At 33.1% G+C, this 17436-nt stretch overlaps 1 protein-coding gene across 6 annotated transcripts in view; it reads right to left on the bottom strand.

The window, feature by feature from the left end:
- The window catches only part of DGKB (diacylglycerol kinase beta), a 638855-nt gene that overhangs the window by 184397 nt on the left and 437022 nt on the right, over positions 1 to 17436 (bottom strand). For all 6 annotated transcript variants that reach the window (XM_055314473.1, XM_055314471.1, XM_055314470.1 and 3 more), the window contains 2 exons: positions 12668 to 12758; positions 2270 to 2465 (listed from right to left, as the gene is read on the bottom strand). In XM_055314473.1, the coding sequence (XP_055170448.1) occupies positions 2270 to 2465; positions 12668 to 12758 (287 nt within the window). The remainder of the gene's footprint in view (positions 1 to 2269; positions 2466 to 12667; positions 12759 to 17436) is intronic.

A 17436-nucleotide genomic window follows, 5' to 3' on the forward strand; every position in this document is an offset into this window, starting at 1 on the left:
TTTTGAGTTACTTCCGTCTATTCTGTTGCCAAATATATCGAAATGAAAAAGAAAAAATCTACGTAAAATTAATAAAAAAGAAATACTGGTTAATATATTATAGTCTATTTTTTATATCCAGCTGATAAGGTCATTTTTAGAGATGAAATTGTCCTTATCTTGGAATAAAACTACACTCAAAGTACTACCATCGTTGTTTTCAAGAGAAAGAGCAAAAAGTTGAGCCAAATCAGTTATGAACATACATCTGTTATTGCTCATACAATGACCTTCAAAAACTCTGATTTCCATTGTTTTTCCCCATGTTTGTACTGAGAAAAAAATATATTCCTGTCACAAATCCTACTGGTTCCCACTTTATTCTTTACCAAATCTATAGAGATATAGCCCTAATAGTTCCACAGCATTAACTAAGAAGACAAAATGGGAAGAAAGGTCTTTTCATACAGTTAAAGGCAATGACAGTCTATGACAATATTTCTGGTTGATTTGTCTGTGCTGTTTCAAATGTGTATTCCTGAAAAAAGCATACAGAGGGCCATGAGTGAAGCAGCAAATAGCAAACCTGCAGTAGCTCCATAGGGGTTGTATAGAATAGACACTTGTCCTGGTTGAGCATAATCATGAGTCTTATAAACTTCAATGGCTCAAAAGGTGAATGCAGTTGGCAGATGAACATTGAGAATAATTCAGATTTATATATGGAATATCAACATGCAAAGGACATGCCAAGTATTGGTATCTAGTAACCACATAAAAATTGGCAATTGTTTTATATATATAGAAATTATATGGATTATTTTACTAAGTTTTACTAATCTTCATAGAAAACTATTAATGTTATATCTAAATATGAATATAACATTGATGTCAATAACCCCTGTGAAATAATAACTATGTCTCATTCTCTTCATTTAAAATTCATATGGCACAAACCTACTCATTTCTTCTATGTACTTCTCCTTCAGAAAAAAAAAATTCTCCATGTTTCCATATAGTTATATTCATTCTGAGTATGAAGCATTTTAATTAAGTTAATATAAATTTGCTTGTACTAAATTACATGACTCTTCAGAATTTACCTCTTTAGGATTACCTATATATTTAAGGGGCTTCAAAAGCTTCTGCCTTTGACAGCCTGTAATAAGCACTTATTTCAAGACAATAATAACTAATACTTTCTCTATCAATCCTATCAATCTTTGTTACCCTCATGATCACCATATTCCATATAACAGAAGTAACTGCCAGCTATGGGAACTTGAATCAGATACCTGAAGACACCAAAAGATAAAGCTGTTTCCACCACCATGGAGCCTACCAACCATCTTCGCATTTTATTTTGCTATTTATTTTTAAAATATATGTATTTATTTTTCTTGGGCCCATAAGGAGGCTAACCTCTCCATATTTTGTCTTTGTTACACTGAGCGGGCCAATATGCTTTCTTGGCTGTCTGAATGCCATCGATAGTATTAACTAGGTAGACTCTGAAAAATAAAAGAAATATACATAAATTATTGGAAAATGACCAATTTTTAGAATACTACCAATTTGATGTCTTTGTCTATAAAATCTATCAACAAGAATTAGTTGTCATGCCTGAGTGTGACCTAAATTACAATGAAATTGAAAATTTGGATCCATAGCTATTCTATCCCATTTTATTAGTCTTTTATGATCTGTTTCCCAGGTCTCTCAATTGTTGTTATAAAATTTCTGGAAAAATAGCCTCAGTAACCAAAATTTCTTGTGGGGGTATTGAAAACTGTCATTATACGTGATACCTAGAACAATAGCTTTATGTAAGATAACTTTGATGTCACAGCCTGAGTGAACAAAGCCAGGAATAAAAAATCTTGCAACACAACATTAGAAAAGCTTTAGCTTTAACGAGGCCCTTGTTACAACAACGCAAACATCCTGACCAAGATGATCAGATTTCAGAACTTCTTGTGCAATATATCCCATATTATTATCCACTAAATACCCAGATGTATTCTCTTTTCTTTGTGAAGAAGAGTGAATAGAGTGAGATCCAAAGAATGAGAATAAAGGGAAAAGAATCCATGAAAAATATAGCCAATTTATATACAATTTTAGAATATATTATGATCTCATTTAACCACATACACATATCTAATATTATGAAAAATATAACTGCATAAATATATAGACTACAGTGCAATGGAAAACTCTTTAATTTTAAAGCAGCCTTAGAAAGTGTATTAGAAGCAAGCTAACACAATTAAATTTGAGAAAAACTTACCCTGACTTGCAAACTTCAACTCTTTCGCATCTGTGAGTGTGGTCCTTTTGTCAGACCCTTTTTTCTCTATTCGGCGATGGCTTCGTCTTTTCTTAGACTCTCCCCAAAGATTGGATCCACCATGCATACTTGGTATATTCAAAATAGCAATTCCTTCCAGGGAGATATTTATTAAATCTATTTGTACTCCATCACACTAATCAGTAAAAAGAAAAAAAAAAGAAACAATAGGATATTTGATCATTCCTTCCTTGATTTCCTCTTTTGCATTTCCTTATCTTTCAGTTAGAGTTTTTAAGTCCAAGATCCTGTCATATTTAAATAAGCCTTTCGAGAACACTCAAATAACTACTCTAAATGTCAGTATAAAAGATAAAGTAGCCATGAACATTAATCAGTTATCGTTTAAACATGATCAAATTAAATCATGAGTCTATCATTGTTTACAGAAAGCCATTGGTAAGGATACACATTAGTGTATGTATAACCAGCTACAAATTTCCCATGTGTTACAAAGAGGTGGAGTCAAGGAAGTCTAGTCAATGTTCAGGCAGAAACTTTAATAACTGCCTCCTGGTTAGAACACACTACAACCCACTAATGGGGCAAAGTATGGAAACAGAATTCGTATTTCATGGTCTCACTTGTTTGGGCAGAGAAAGAAGTAGTTTAATAGATTTTGAAGAAAAAAAAATAAAGTGAAAAACACTAGTTCAAAGAGACCTGAATTACATCAGGGTGACTAAGGATGCTTTCTTGTACTAGATTAAGTTCTAAGCACAGTGTTAAAGGCAATGAGAGGCACCCTGGTCTAAACGGATATGGAGAACTAATGAGGCTGAGTGAGAGAAATGCCAAGAACAACAGTAAAAGCAATCTCGAATCCACCATTACTCCATAGCTACTGTAACAATAGATTGAGAAATAAAAAATAATTATTCAGCCAGATTTTATTTGTTTGCATGGTGACAAAATACCTTTTTGATTATGAAAAAAAATGAAACTTGCAAACAGACAATGCTTTGTGATATTCAGAGTGGCCACTTTTTAATTTTTTGAATTTTCTGTTTGATTCCACTGATGCACCTGGGTGAAGAGTGGCAAGGCCTCATTTGCTTTGAGGTTTCTAAAGTGGTACTTGTTATAAATTTATCCCAGATATCATTCTCCCTTTGTCAGTTGTAAGTAAGCTGATATGAGAAGCAATGCAAATATATAACACTGTTTTACAGAGAACTTTGTTAGTTAGGGATATACATTTCATAGATGAAAGTATATTTGTTGTGGGACTGTTTTATTTGCCATATCTTATTTCAGAAAAAAAAAATCAAAACACTGATAATGACTTCATCTTTCTCTTTCTCATGGCAGTGATGATTTTTGAACCTAGAAGAGATAATGCTCCACCAGAATGAAATAACAAAAAACAAACAAAAAACATCTCTTTTTCCATATTTGCCTCTTCATACAAAATCTAATACTGCATCTTGTTCACTAAAATATAAAAACTGTGAAATAAAGCAACACATCTTGAGTCTACTTGGCAGGGTTAGAAACAAATTCTAGAGAAGGTGCCAAGTTTTCATTCAATTTGTTTCAAAGGGGGTGAAACCAAGGTCTGGATGATGCCTTTTTTTTCCCCTAGAAACAAGTGATTTTTTTCCTCCTTTTCATGTATTAAATTAAGATGATTTCTTTTTACTAAAGAATTCTGCTCATGTGTATACTCACTTACCGCTATATATTCTAGATAAACAGATATTAATTTCATAATTAAAAGTAATCTTGTGTAAATACCCTGCAGGCCTCAATGAATCAAACACATACTGTGTGTCAGGCCTCCCACTGTCTTCAAGTGGAATGTACTGGCTGGATAATTAGATAGTACATATTTTTTAACCTTATTTGCATGCATATTATATCTTTTGCACACTGACAAGCAGCAGTAACAACAAAAGTCAGATTACCACAGGGAATTCCCACAAAGAAGTCTTCATTCCTTATAATTTGCAGCCTAAATTAAAATAATTTGATCTTTGACAAGGATGAAATGTCAAGCAGAAGGGGGTCCTCTACAAGCCACGGCCTGTGGCTTCTGAAATCTGCCTAATTTATGTCAGTCACTTCTTAATACATATTTAAGTATTACACGAAAAAGATGATAAATATGCAATCTGACACCTTTGGTATTTCCCTGCTGTTAATTTATAAAGGTCTGGCTTTCCCCAAACTGACTAAAATCATTTAAATAACAGAAGAATTGTGAAATAAGCTAGAGTTAGGGCCTGGCTTCCATTTTCACTCAATATTGAACACAGCAGGTAGTACACTAAGACAATTATTTGACTAGGCCTTAGAACCCCACTGTGACAAGTTACTTTCAGAATTAGTGAAGGAGTATTCCTTTGTTCATCTGCAGCAAAGGAGAGCAGTTGCAAATAGGCTTTTTGTTTTAATTGAACTAGGGGAGTTACATGCGACAACTGAAAAACATCAGTGTATACTATTATTCATGTTTTCACTCTTCAGAGTGTTATCACGTGTAGTTTCAAGGAAACAGAGTGAGTAGCTTTAGGAAAAATGAAAAAAAAAAAAAAAAAAGTCCTTAAGTTCCCAAAGAAGGACTGATTAACAGTGAGGTTCCGAGGAGAGCAGGACAATGTACTTACATAAATTGCTATTTATTAATGATTTGTTTCCACTAGTTCTTGACCCCAGGTTACCTTCCTCTGTTTGCTTTAACATTATGTTCATTAGTCTGGAAAATTTCGGAGCTAGCTGTGATGGAGAGCAGGAATTGTAGCACACCAATTGAGTGCATGGAAATAAAAGCTGAGGTGAAGGCTATGAACTATAAACAAGTTATAATACTATGTCAGATAATATTTTCATCCGCTTTGAAGATTTATGATTTTTAAAAAGGTAGCTACAGAGCAAAAGAATATAAAAGCTTAAAAGCTAACAGCCTCAGTTAGTCAATAAATCCTGAATATTTTTATTATGTAGAAAAAAGGTCATTAACATATAGTACTATGGGAGCTATTTGAAGAGGGCAATGTTGTGAGGCCATTGTCCATTCTTTTCAGTATTAAAATGGAAGATCTTATTCCAACACAAATTCACTTAAAATAAATGAAAATGGTTTAAATTCTTCTGCCAGTGTATTTTAATCTGCATTTACAAACATTGCATCATACTTTTTAGAGGTGTTAAAGACAAACTTTGAAAAATAAGTGCATTGTTTCAGGTTCAGTTAATATGTTATTTGATAGAAAAATTCAAATTGTGAAGAACTTTGGACAGCTGTTAAGCATGGATAAATTTGATGATATTCAATTAATGATACACTGTAAATATTTTTTAACATAGCAAGTCTAATTCCATGCTCAGGTCAAATAAAAGTTATACACAATTTTATTTAATCAAACATAAAAACATTGCTTTGTTCATTACATAAAGTAGCATGGAGTAAAATGACTTGCATAAGCCCACTCTTAGAAGAGTTTCTGCAAATTCATTTGTAATTCCTAAGGCAAAATTATGTATGTGTTTGCAGAAAACAACAGTAGCAAATCTACAGATTAAAATAAACATGTACACATAAGTGGCCTCAAAGTGTCTCTTCTGATATTTGAAGGCTGTGTGGTGCTCTGTATCTTCCCATGAGTAAGCTTGATGTTTTCTGAAATGCATTTTATAAGTTTTATCTACAAAACACAGTCTGATACAGGGGCTCAGGATATGCCTTTTAGGTCAATTTACTCTGAGCTGGCAGTCCAGGGGTGGTGATGGAAGGATTAATTGTAGGTAAACAAGATATCTTTCAGAGCAGAAGGGAAGCCGGTAGGTGCTTATAAGCAAGAGAAAGATGGAAGCAAACCCAGATAACAGAAAATTTGAGGACTGAACACAGTTGCTGAACACATTGATAATAATAAAATACTGCTGGCTCAAGATATTCAGTATTAGCCTTAAGTATTAGCAGAAACCAGTTTAGTTTAACATGTTTTTTGTTTTTGTTTTTTTTTTTGTAGTATACGCTGTGAAAACTAAAAACTATTGCTAGGATATTAGAATTCTTACCAGAAATTATCTTATTAAAAATAACTTCTGGGCAGCTCAGTGGTTGAGCATCTGCCTACAGCTCAGGGTGTGATCCTGAGTCCTGGGATTGAGTCCCCCATCGGGCTTCCCGCAGGGAGCCTCCTTTCCCTCTGCCTGTGTCTCTGCCTCTCTCTCTGTGTCTCTCATGAATAAACAAATAAAATCTAAAAACAAAAAAACTGGTAAACACAGAATGGAATATTCACCTTTTGGTCATTCAGCCCCTTTTAACTTGTTTCATTTCTCCCTCATTCTCCTAAGAAAAATTATGATGATTTTATCATAATAAAATAAACTATGCTCTACCCTCACTACATTTCTTATTTTTTTTCTGAAATAAGAAGTTATCTTTTGTTTTGGATTTAATGGGTTGACCCTTGTTTTTAGTGACCAACTTTGTGAGGTCCACATTTTTACTGTTTGCTTTCATTATTGCTTCTATAATTTCACTGACAAAAAAAAAATCACCTGGGAAGCTTCAGAAGATAATCTTTTAAGTGTTCTTATCAAACACACACACCAAGAGGGCATGATGGTTATACTGATGGCACTTATGGTGGTGATGTTCTCATGGGCGCATACATATCCTCAAACTCATCAAGCTGTACCAATTAAATATGTACAGTCCTTTGTATGTCAACCATGCCTCAACAAAGTGCTTTAAAAAAATATCCATTCTCAGTTTCATCACCCTCTGTACCCCCACTCCCCACTTCAGACTGTGGTTTGGTACTGCTATGACCAGACGGAGGTGCTCTAAACATGTGTTGAAAGAGTATCCAGGGTAATTGTGATACAAATAGAGCAGGGACTGAGCTGTGGAAGTCTGCTCCCGGTTTTCCAGATTACTGGGCAGTAACAATCCTAATTGTAGAATTCTCCTAATGTATTTTGTAACCTGATGCTTTTTGCCCTTTGTTAATTCTTGAGACCATTTTGGTTTTATAGAAGTAATTACTCGTTAAAACAAATCTTAGTATCTTGGAAAGGAAATTCTAAATCTTAAAATATTCCATCCTTCCCAGACTAATTGACAACCAAAAGACTGGGATACTTTGGAAAGTGGGCTATTTTATTCTCTCATGAATTTTGCCTTGTCCATGGAACAAATTATAAGTTCACAAACTTTATAATTTCAATTCCAGATGTTGACCTTAGTTTCTTAGGTGTACATCTATGCCCCAAATAGCGTAATACAAACTGCTTTTAACATATTATCTGGTAATTTTAAAGCTTTTCATTTTATTATTTCTTTATCTTCTTTAACAAAGTTAGAGATAATTGAAATTTTTAATTCTGAAAATTTCAACTTTGCCAATCTCTCTTTCATACATATATATGTATGCATATTATGCATATATGTTATATATCATATATATATCTTCCCATATTATATATCTGTATATATATTATAGATATGTACATATAATTTCCAATTTATTTGTTTCCTTAGATTTTAACATTTTGGCAGTAATGCAATTCTTGTTACTCTTAAATTATTAAATAAAATGCTCATCTGCTTATCTCTATAGTGGAGATATATTAGGATCTCTGATAGGATTTTGACAAAGACTTAAATCAGATAATGTACATACATTGCTTATACCAAGAACAAGGTATAGTTAATAATAGATAAAACATTAGGTATTATTATTATCAACTACTTTCCTATGATATTCAATTTTTTCCAAAAATGCACCCTTTTGGAAATAGTTTTCTATATGAAAGAAAAAAGTGAAACAAAGGATGACATGGCAAATAGTTTGTTTTGAAGAAGCTGCTGATAAAACATACATCTACTTGAAGTACTCTCATACTTTTATTCTCTGTTATATATTTTCAAATAATAGTTGGTATAATTTTAGGCCAAGTAGGGAACAACAGCAAACAGAATCAAATTTCCAAATTGATGTTTTTGCTATATTTAATTATAAAGTAACCTTGAGGGCAGAAAGGCATATTTTGCTAATATGATATACTGGATTCATTAAAAAATGAGTAGAGGAGCAGGATTTGCATTACTATCTATTCTATACACACAAACACACATACACGGCCACCCACAAGTTTTAGAATTGATATAAATATGTAAAAATTACAACAGTATTTATAAGATACGCAACAATAAAGTGAGGAGGGCACAGTGCTAGTTCTGATTTATAAATGCTATTGCGCTGGACGCCAGAATAAGCCAGCAAATGCAGAGCTGGGAAGCCCGATTTGGAGGACTTATAGAAGCATGATCCTAGGAAGAATAACTTATTCTAGTTGCCCAGATTACTTGGAGGAGCATTCTAAATAGTTTTTCTATAAAATGTAAAAAGCTCTGGGGAACAAAACCACTCAATTTTATCATTATACCTTTTTTTTTTTTTTCTGAGAGAAAGAGAGTGTGTGTGTGCATGCAAGAAGAGGGGGGAGGGGTACAAGAAGAGACGAGAGAGAATCTTAAGAGAAGAGAGAGAATCCATGGCCAGCATGAAGCCTGACCAGAGAATAGATCTCACACTCCTGAGATCATGACCTGAACCAAGGTCAAAAGCATTCAAATGTCCTTGGCTATATTTCCTTAATCTATTTAAAAATTTTTTTGACATACATAATATTATACTCTAGATCTAGACTTTATTATTATTTTTTAAAGATCTTATTTATTTATTCGTGAGAGACACAGATTGAGAGAGTGAGAGAGAGAGAGAGAGAGAGAGAGAGTGAGACAGGCAGAGACACAGGTAGAGGGAGAAGAAGACAGGCCCCACGCAGGGAGCCCAATGTGGGACTTGATCCCGGGACTCCAGGATCACACCCTGGGCCGAAGGCAGGTGCTCAACCACTGAGACACCCAGGGATCCCTCTAGACTTTATTATTTTAGAGCAGGTTCAGATTCACTGCAGAATTGAAGGGAAGGTACAGAATTTCCCATCTAATCCCTGCCTCTACACATGCACAACCTCTCCATTTATCACCATCCCAACTGAGTGGCCCATTTGTTACAACTGATAAACCTATAATGACACATAACAACCAACTAAAGTCCATGGTTTATTTATGGTTCACTCTTGCTGTTCATTCTTTGGGTTTGAACAAATGTATAATGACATTTATCCACTATCACTGTATTTTACAGAGTATTAGAATGGCCCTAAAATCTTCACTCTGCTTATTCATCTAACCCTCCCTCCACAACCCCTGGCAATCACTGATTTTTGTACTGTTTTACAGTTTCACCTTTTCTGAATGTCATATGTTGGTATTATACAGTATGCAATTTTTTCAGATTGGTTTCTTTCACTTAGGAAAATGCATTTCAGATTCCTGCATGTCTTTTCAAGGCTTGACAGCTAATTTCTTTTTAGCATTGAATAATATTCCATTGTCTGGATGTACCATAGTTTATGTATCTACTCACTCACTGAAGGACCTCTTGTTTGCTTCCAAATTTGTCAATTATTAAACTGTTATTAACATCCATGTGCAGGTTTTTGTGTTGATGTAAGTTTCTAGCTCCTTTGGGTAAATACCAAGGAACACGACTGCTGGATCATATGATGAGAGTATATTTAGTTTTGTCACAAACCACCAAACTGTCTTCCAAAGAGGTTGTACCAGTCTGTTTCCCATTAGAAATAAATGAGAGTTACCAGCATTCAGTGTTTTCAGGAGCCTAATAGGTGTAGAGCTGTATCTCATTACTGTCTTAATTGCATTTTTCTGATGACATGATGTGGAACATCATTTCATATGTGTATCTTCCATCTGTATATCCTTTTTGGAGAGGTATGTTGAAATGTTTTGCCCATTTTTTCAATGGGGTTATTTCCTTATTAAGTTTTAAGAGTGTATATTTTGGATTAACAGGCTCTTATCAAAAATATCTTTTGCAATTATTTCCATCTGTGGCTTGTTTTCTGATTCTCTTGACACTGTCTTTCACAGAACAGGTTTTTTTTTTTTTAATTTCAGTGAAGTCCAGCTTATCAATTATTTCTTTCAATGATCATGCCTTTCATGTTGTGTCTAAAAAGGCATCACCATACCCAAGGCTATCTAGGTTTCCTCCTATGTTACCTTCTAAAAGTTTTACAATTGCACATTTCACATTTAGATCTGTGATTGATTTTCAACTCATTTTTCTTAAGAGAGAATTCATTTTTATAGTTTTTTTTTGGCCCATGGATGTCCAGTTGTTTTATCACCATTAGTTAAAAAGACTTCCTTTGCTCTGTTGCATTGTCTTTCTTCCTTTGTCAAAGACAGCTGAGTAAATTTATGAAGTGGGTCTATTTGTAGGTTCTCTATTCCATTCCATTGATCTATTTATCTGTTCTCTCAATGATACTGCATTGTCTTGATTGTGATAGCTTTCATAGGATGTCTTGAAGTCTGGTAGTGTGAGCCCTCCAGCTTTATTCTCCTCCAGCATTGTATTGCAATCCTGAGCCTCCTGACTCTCCATATAAACTTTAGAATCAGTTTGTTGATATATACACAAAAAAAATTGCTGGTATTTTGACCGAAATTGTATTGAATCAACTGATCAAAGTGGGAAGAACTGACATCTTGACAATACTGAGTTTTCCTATCCATGGACTATCCATTTCCCCTAGCTAATTTTTTTTCAATCTATATTCATTGGTAGGGTAAGGAAAGGAGAGGTGCAAGAGGCTTCAGAGTATTTACCCTACATTCAACCAGAAGCCATATTTTTTTTTTCATTTTTGCCTTCTGCTACAGATTGTCTTTGAGCATAGGTTTCTGAAGGTAAGAAATGATCAAAATCCACTATGTTAAGAATTTTGTTTTTAAGTTTGTTTTATTTTGTTTTTAATTTTTATTTATTTATGATAGTCACACAGAGAGAGAGAGAGGCAGAGACACAGGCAGAGGGAGAAGCAGGCTCCATGCACCGGGAGCCCGACGTGGGATTCGATCCCAGGTCTCCAGGATCGCGCCCTGGGCCAAAGGCAGGCGCTAAACCGCTGCGCCACCCAGGGATCCCGTAAAGTAATGATTTTTGAATGTAAGGAGATATTTTTATTTTTTATAAATATATATGCACATATGTAACTATAAATATATCACTCTCTACAGATGTATATAAATATATACATATATAAATCTTGATAAATAGTAATCACAGAAAGTCCATGTTTATCCCAAGTCCTTCACTTTTGTGATGATATTCCTTTTCAGCGTTATGATCTGATTCAGTCATGAAGGTTATTTTCCATTCCATGATCATCCATTCTACTTCTAAGACTTCAATTTATCCACTACAAAAGTCCAAAAAATGTTACATTTTGAAGTACTATCACTTTTGCCTTCATTATCACTAACAGGAAATTAGAAAGTCAGAATGAAAAACTTAGCCAGGCCATTATGATCCAATAGGTCCATACTACTTTTGTTTACCAAACTTATTAGCTGAATATATGCCACTAATGATTTATTCTCAGCAGACAAGTTATACATTTATTTTTAAAATAAAAAATATTGAAGCCAATATTTCACAATTCATATCAGCTAGTCATTAGGTGTTCTGGTTTCATAATTCTGTTCCTGGGGTTTATCTTTGCCACTCATCAAGACATAACTTTTCCTTTTCCTTTATCCCCTAAAATCTCTCAATAAAACTAAGTCATTTTCTATTATAACTCATCTCCAAAAATTTTAGTCCTACTGTATCTGTATTTTTTGGTAGACCTATTTGCTCCAAATCTTTTCAAAGGGTGTCTTTTCTTGCTATCTTTGCTCTCTTTTTTGCAGCTTTTCCACTTCCTACAAATGTAATGGGAAAATGGCAACCTCAGGAACTGAGAAAAATCTAGTTAATGAATGGGAATGGAATGGAAAAGTATATTTTTTTAACCTTTATTCATGAAAGGAAGTACAATTTCAGTGAACTGTGTTTTAAAGGTTATAAGATATTGAGACCCCAAAATAAAGACTTTTTAATGTATCTTGCAAATTTTTTCTCTTCAAATACTTTCCTTTATTTTACATTTTTCTATTCACACTATGTCTAGTAACTTCCCCATTGATTTCTAAAGTTGTGTTCCACCTCCATCCTTTTATACTGTATTAAAACAACTCCTACTCAAAACTTAACTTTATACTAATAATTCAGAGAATGCTAGAATCCCAATGAGCGACAGAAATGAAATTTTAGAATTGTGAGGTAAAGCTATGTGGATTGCTCAAAGTATAACTCTTTCTATGGGCTGTCAAAAACATATTGATAATCAAAGTCAAACCATTTCATTGTATTGTAAAATATAACTCATTTTTCTTACTTCTATTTCTACAGATTCATGTAGCTTCTTGCAGGTGGCTGAGAAAGTTTCAGATGTGCCAAACTCAAAATACCAAAATTTGTTCTTCATTCTGAAAAAGGAAAGGAAGAAGCAGCTTAGGCAATTATCAATAGCAGAAAGGATTTTTTTAAATGAAGTTGCCCTGTCTTATATTATATGTCATAAAAAAGGTTTGAGGACATATAACATTCATTATGTAATAGATGGTCACATAATTTTCGAGGCTTAAATGTTGGTGTCAAATTGTATGATTGCCCCTGAGGAAAGTACAGGAATGTGTTGATCTGACAAGTTCAAGTATATCTTTGACTTTTCTATATATTGGTCGCTCAGATTTTAAATATGATTTTAGTTCATATAATTCTTAGCTTGTTCTTATACAACTTGATTTAGACCAGCCATTCTGTAATCATAAAGAGAAAAAAAAAACCCGATTGGGGCTTTTTATGAGAAAAATGAGACTAAGCTAACAATGCTAAATTTTTCCAGATGATTATGTATTCATTAGAAATTGGTAAGATTGAATAGCATATTAAAAAGAAAAAAATAGTGATTATCCCTAAAGCTAAAATTTAGTAACTTTGGAATAACTATGCATTATTTTTTTAAGATAAGGTCCTCCTTTCTGTGAATAATAGTGAGAAATTATGATACAAGATGGAAAAGCTAAAGAAGCACTAATAGTATTTATCAATATAACAAGAGTTACAAAGAAAATACGGTTTAAAATATTTCAGTATCAAAACTTATTGTCTCCCTTGACCTAGGAACCATATCTTTCTTTGTACCAGGTGAATAAATTTATGATAATATAATGTAATTTTACAAAGACTAACTAGATTTTTATATTACCCAATACTGGTTTTAAAAATTAATTTTCATGAAAAAATGCAGTTTTTAATTATACACATTTTAACAAGGTTTTATGCCCTCTATTAGAAGAAAATACAGGTATAAAGAGATACATACTTTCACACGTAAAGGCAAAACAAAAATTTTTGTCATACTCAAATATACTTCTCTCATCAAATTACTCTTTTTGACTTACAAATGATGACATGTGCTTTTCACAATAGAATGTAAAACAGTTCAACAACTTAAAATACATGTGGTAAGGACCTTACTACTTAATTCAGCCCTATGATTAGTTATGGAAAACAACATGGAACCCAATACAGTGTTTATAATTACACTGTGTTGAATAGAGTTCTCTGATATGAAATTACAAATTATAAAAATAATCTCATCTACTTAGATATATTCAGTTTAATATAGTTTCATACAAGAGCTTATTTCTTTACAAAATTTTCACTAGCTTTTCTTTAAGATATTATTTATTTATTCATGAGAGACACACACAGAGAGAGAGCAGAGATATAGGCAGAGGGAGAAGCAGGCTCCATGCAGGGATTCTGAAGTGGGACTTGATCCCAAGACTCCAGGATCAGGCCCTGAGAGCCGAAGGCAGATGCTTAACCGCTGAGCCACCCAGGTGTCCCTTTACTAGCTTTTCTTGTATCCATTGCCATAATTGTGCCAGTAGTCTGAAAGTTTCCTCCTAGTATTCTAGTACCATGAATCCTCATTCTTTTCTAGAGAATATTTTCCTTGAGTTATGAATGAGTAGGTAAAAATAGATGATAGCTAATTAGATAAAACAAGGGTAAACATTTAACATCAAGATCTGTGGGCCTGAGCCTACATACAAATTTATATTAAATTAATGCAAATATCTACTTCAGAGAATACATGTAATTTTGCAAATTTACTCGCTGTCTGAAGTTACAAAAATTAAAAGTATTTTCCTTTTGACTCTTTCACTCTGATGAAAGCATGTCATTCAATTAATTAAGAGGGAAATATTGGTCATATGCATTAGTTTCGAGACAACCTTAGGATAATAAGAGGATGTTTTATGATTATTTGGAATTGTCTTTCTACGTCCAGCAAGTTTTCTAATAACATTTTTGCGTTAGTTTTATCCAGACCTTCCTGGATTCATATACTCATCCACTCATTAATTCAACAAATATTTAATAAGGATATCAACTTCCATATGCTACTGTGATAAATTCTAAATATATAAATATGAATATAATTATCTTTGTCACCAAGGAGCTCGGAATGCTGTAAGATTATGGGCATACAAAATCATTAAAAAGTTAATGCTCTTCAAAAATATGAGCCAAGTGTTATGGGGAAGCATTTCAGTGAGTCAACTACTTTTACTCAGGAGAGTGCAGAGAGCTTTAGAAAAGAAGGTAACATTTTAATAAGTAAGCAGAAGTAGGCCCTCAAACAAGAAAGACAAGTTCTGGGAAGTTTTAGGAGTGCAGAGTAACTTAAGAGAACACAGGGTATGATATAATAAGGGTCTGTTTCAGGATATGTATGTCAAGTTAAGGGGTTTGGATGTGATATTCTAGATTAATAGGATGCTGACAGAAGTTTATTACCAGTCGAGTGGCATGGCCAGCTCTGTTATATGAGCAATAAGTTTAGCAGAAATGAATAAAACAGCTAAAATGTTGAATGCTAATAGTGAACAGAAATGTGGCTGTTGGAATAGAACAAATGAAACATAACTGAAGGCCTCAACCAAGTAGTGATGAAAACTGAGAAGAGAGATTCAATCTGAAGAGCATACGGGAGGCAGCATCAATAGGAACCTAATTGTAATATTAAGATTGTACTAATTTCTGCCATACCAAAGTTATTTCTGGTGTACATGTGGGAATTCCAAAGCATTATTCCAGCAAAAGAAGGACTTTGGATATATATGATGGTAGGTTCTGTGACCTAATGTATACTGTGTTGCAGTTAGAAAACTGAATACACATGCACACACATATACACACATGTATATGTATGCACACAAGACTTTTTATTGCATATAATGATTACTCTCTATTTTTTCCATTCTGTCCATCAAAATTCTTCATAGTTTAATTAAGATGATGGGGAAGTTGTATCAGCTAACCAAAATATACCAACTTTAGTAAATACATAAAAAAAAGAATTCTGAGAATTTACATTCAGCCTTTATTCACCATATTAGTTAGCATTACTGCTCATGTGCAAAAGCTGCTTTAAATTCTCCATTATTACAACCATTTTATGTTTCACTTAGATAAATATATGGAGGTAATAAAAAACACATAGAATCAGATTCCACATGACAAATTAAGAGCTGTTAAATTTTATTTTTTCAACCAAACTGGTCTTTAGGTTGTAGAAATGCAAAAAAGCACATTTAAACATGTATGCTATTTATTTTTATGGCTCACATTAGAAAATGTTCCAAATAATTCAAACTCAAATTTGTCAGAGAAAACCTATCTATAGCTTTGGACTTTAAGAATAAGGAACTGGACATTTAACACACTATGAAATATCCCACACCAAAGTCAAATATATTGTATTCTTAGACAGGTTTTGTGATCACAGGTGTGATGACAAATGTCCCACAGAAAGTTATTCATATTATTGTAATCTTTTTCATTAATATATTAAACTCTATTTCAATGAATTTAATTGTAAGTCTACAGGCTTCAGTTTAATATTTAAAGTGCTTGGCTACCAGATGTTCAGGTAAAAATTTAGAAAAAATTAGCTCATCTTTATCAAGATTTTCTTACTAATAGTAACTTTGCCACTTTTACATATCCTCAGGGAAATGTAAATGATCAGAGATTTTACTCAAGGAAAGGATCACTCTCTTCATTATGAAATTTAGTTCTAAACTTGGCAATTTAATTTCTAGCAATATACTTTCCTTAGAATTTTTCTTCCTGGTACACGTCTCTTGATTTGTTTTTTTTTTTTTTTGTCTGATAAGTATCGTAAATGCAACAAACATAAACAAACGGAACATGAATTGCTAGTGCATTTCCCAAAAAGAATAACAAAGAGCCTAATTAGATATTAAGTTCATTGCTAACGAAGATGCAACAAAAAGAGAGGGGTCAAACTGCCTCATTTATCTTACTGTAGAAAGCTCAAGTCATAAGTACACAGAAAGTTTTAATTCAGTAAAATTGCTGAAATTAAAGGTCAACTTTTCTTCTCACAGATGTCTTTTTTATTTTTATTATATTATAAATATATATTATTAATATATTACTACTTAATGTGTATAAAACTGAAAAGGCTTCTATTAGACACATGAATCCTTTTTTCAAGCACCCTTAACTAAGCTATTCTATCCATATTGTATGGAAAACATGCTCATCAGATAAGAAAATAAACCCCTTTTGAGCACTGCTTTTCTTATGAAAGCAAACACATAAGGTCTTAAGTAGCTAGTTAAAAAGGATTTAAAGCCAATATGCTTTTCTACTCGTTAAGGATGTTTCAAAAAATGTCATCTTTTCCATTAGCTTTCTTTCACTTTTGTCCTGTTCTGAAAGCATTTCAACAGTTACTTCAAATCTGGTTTGAAAATTGTTGTCTTGTGAAGAATAGTGTTTCTAACAACTCACTAACTTTAATGTTAAAATTCAGTCTCCTAATTCTATGGAATATGCTAGGAACAGAGCAGGAATTGTAAACTTGTCTAACATATCCGTGATAAGACATGCAGCACTGGTGGCTCGTGGCAACAGGGTCAGTGCCAAAAGTGGTACATTTATGTCATAGAATCAATTCACTTTTGTTTTTCATTATCAAAAGACATTACACTAAACATTGGTTATAATGTTACTCATTTATTCCAAAACACAGTGAGGTATTATTTTTAAAAAGAAACC

This window comes from Nyctereutes procyonoides, unplaced genomic scaffold, assembly GCF_905146905.1.
Source record: "Nyctereutes procyonoides isolate TBG_1078 unplaced genomic scaffold, NYPRO_anot_genome, whole genome shotgun sequence".
In the NCBI taxonomy this organism is placed as follows: domain Eukaryota; kingdom Metazoa; phylum Chordata; class Mammalia; order Carnivora; family Canidae; genus Nyctereutes; species Nyctereutes procyonoides.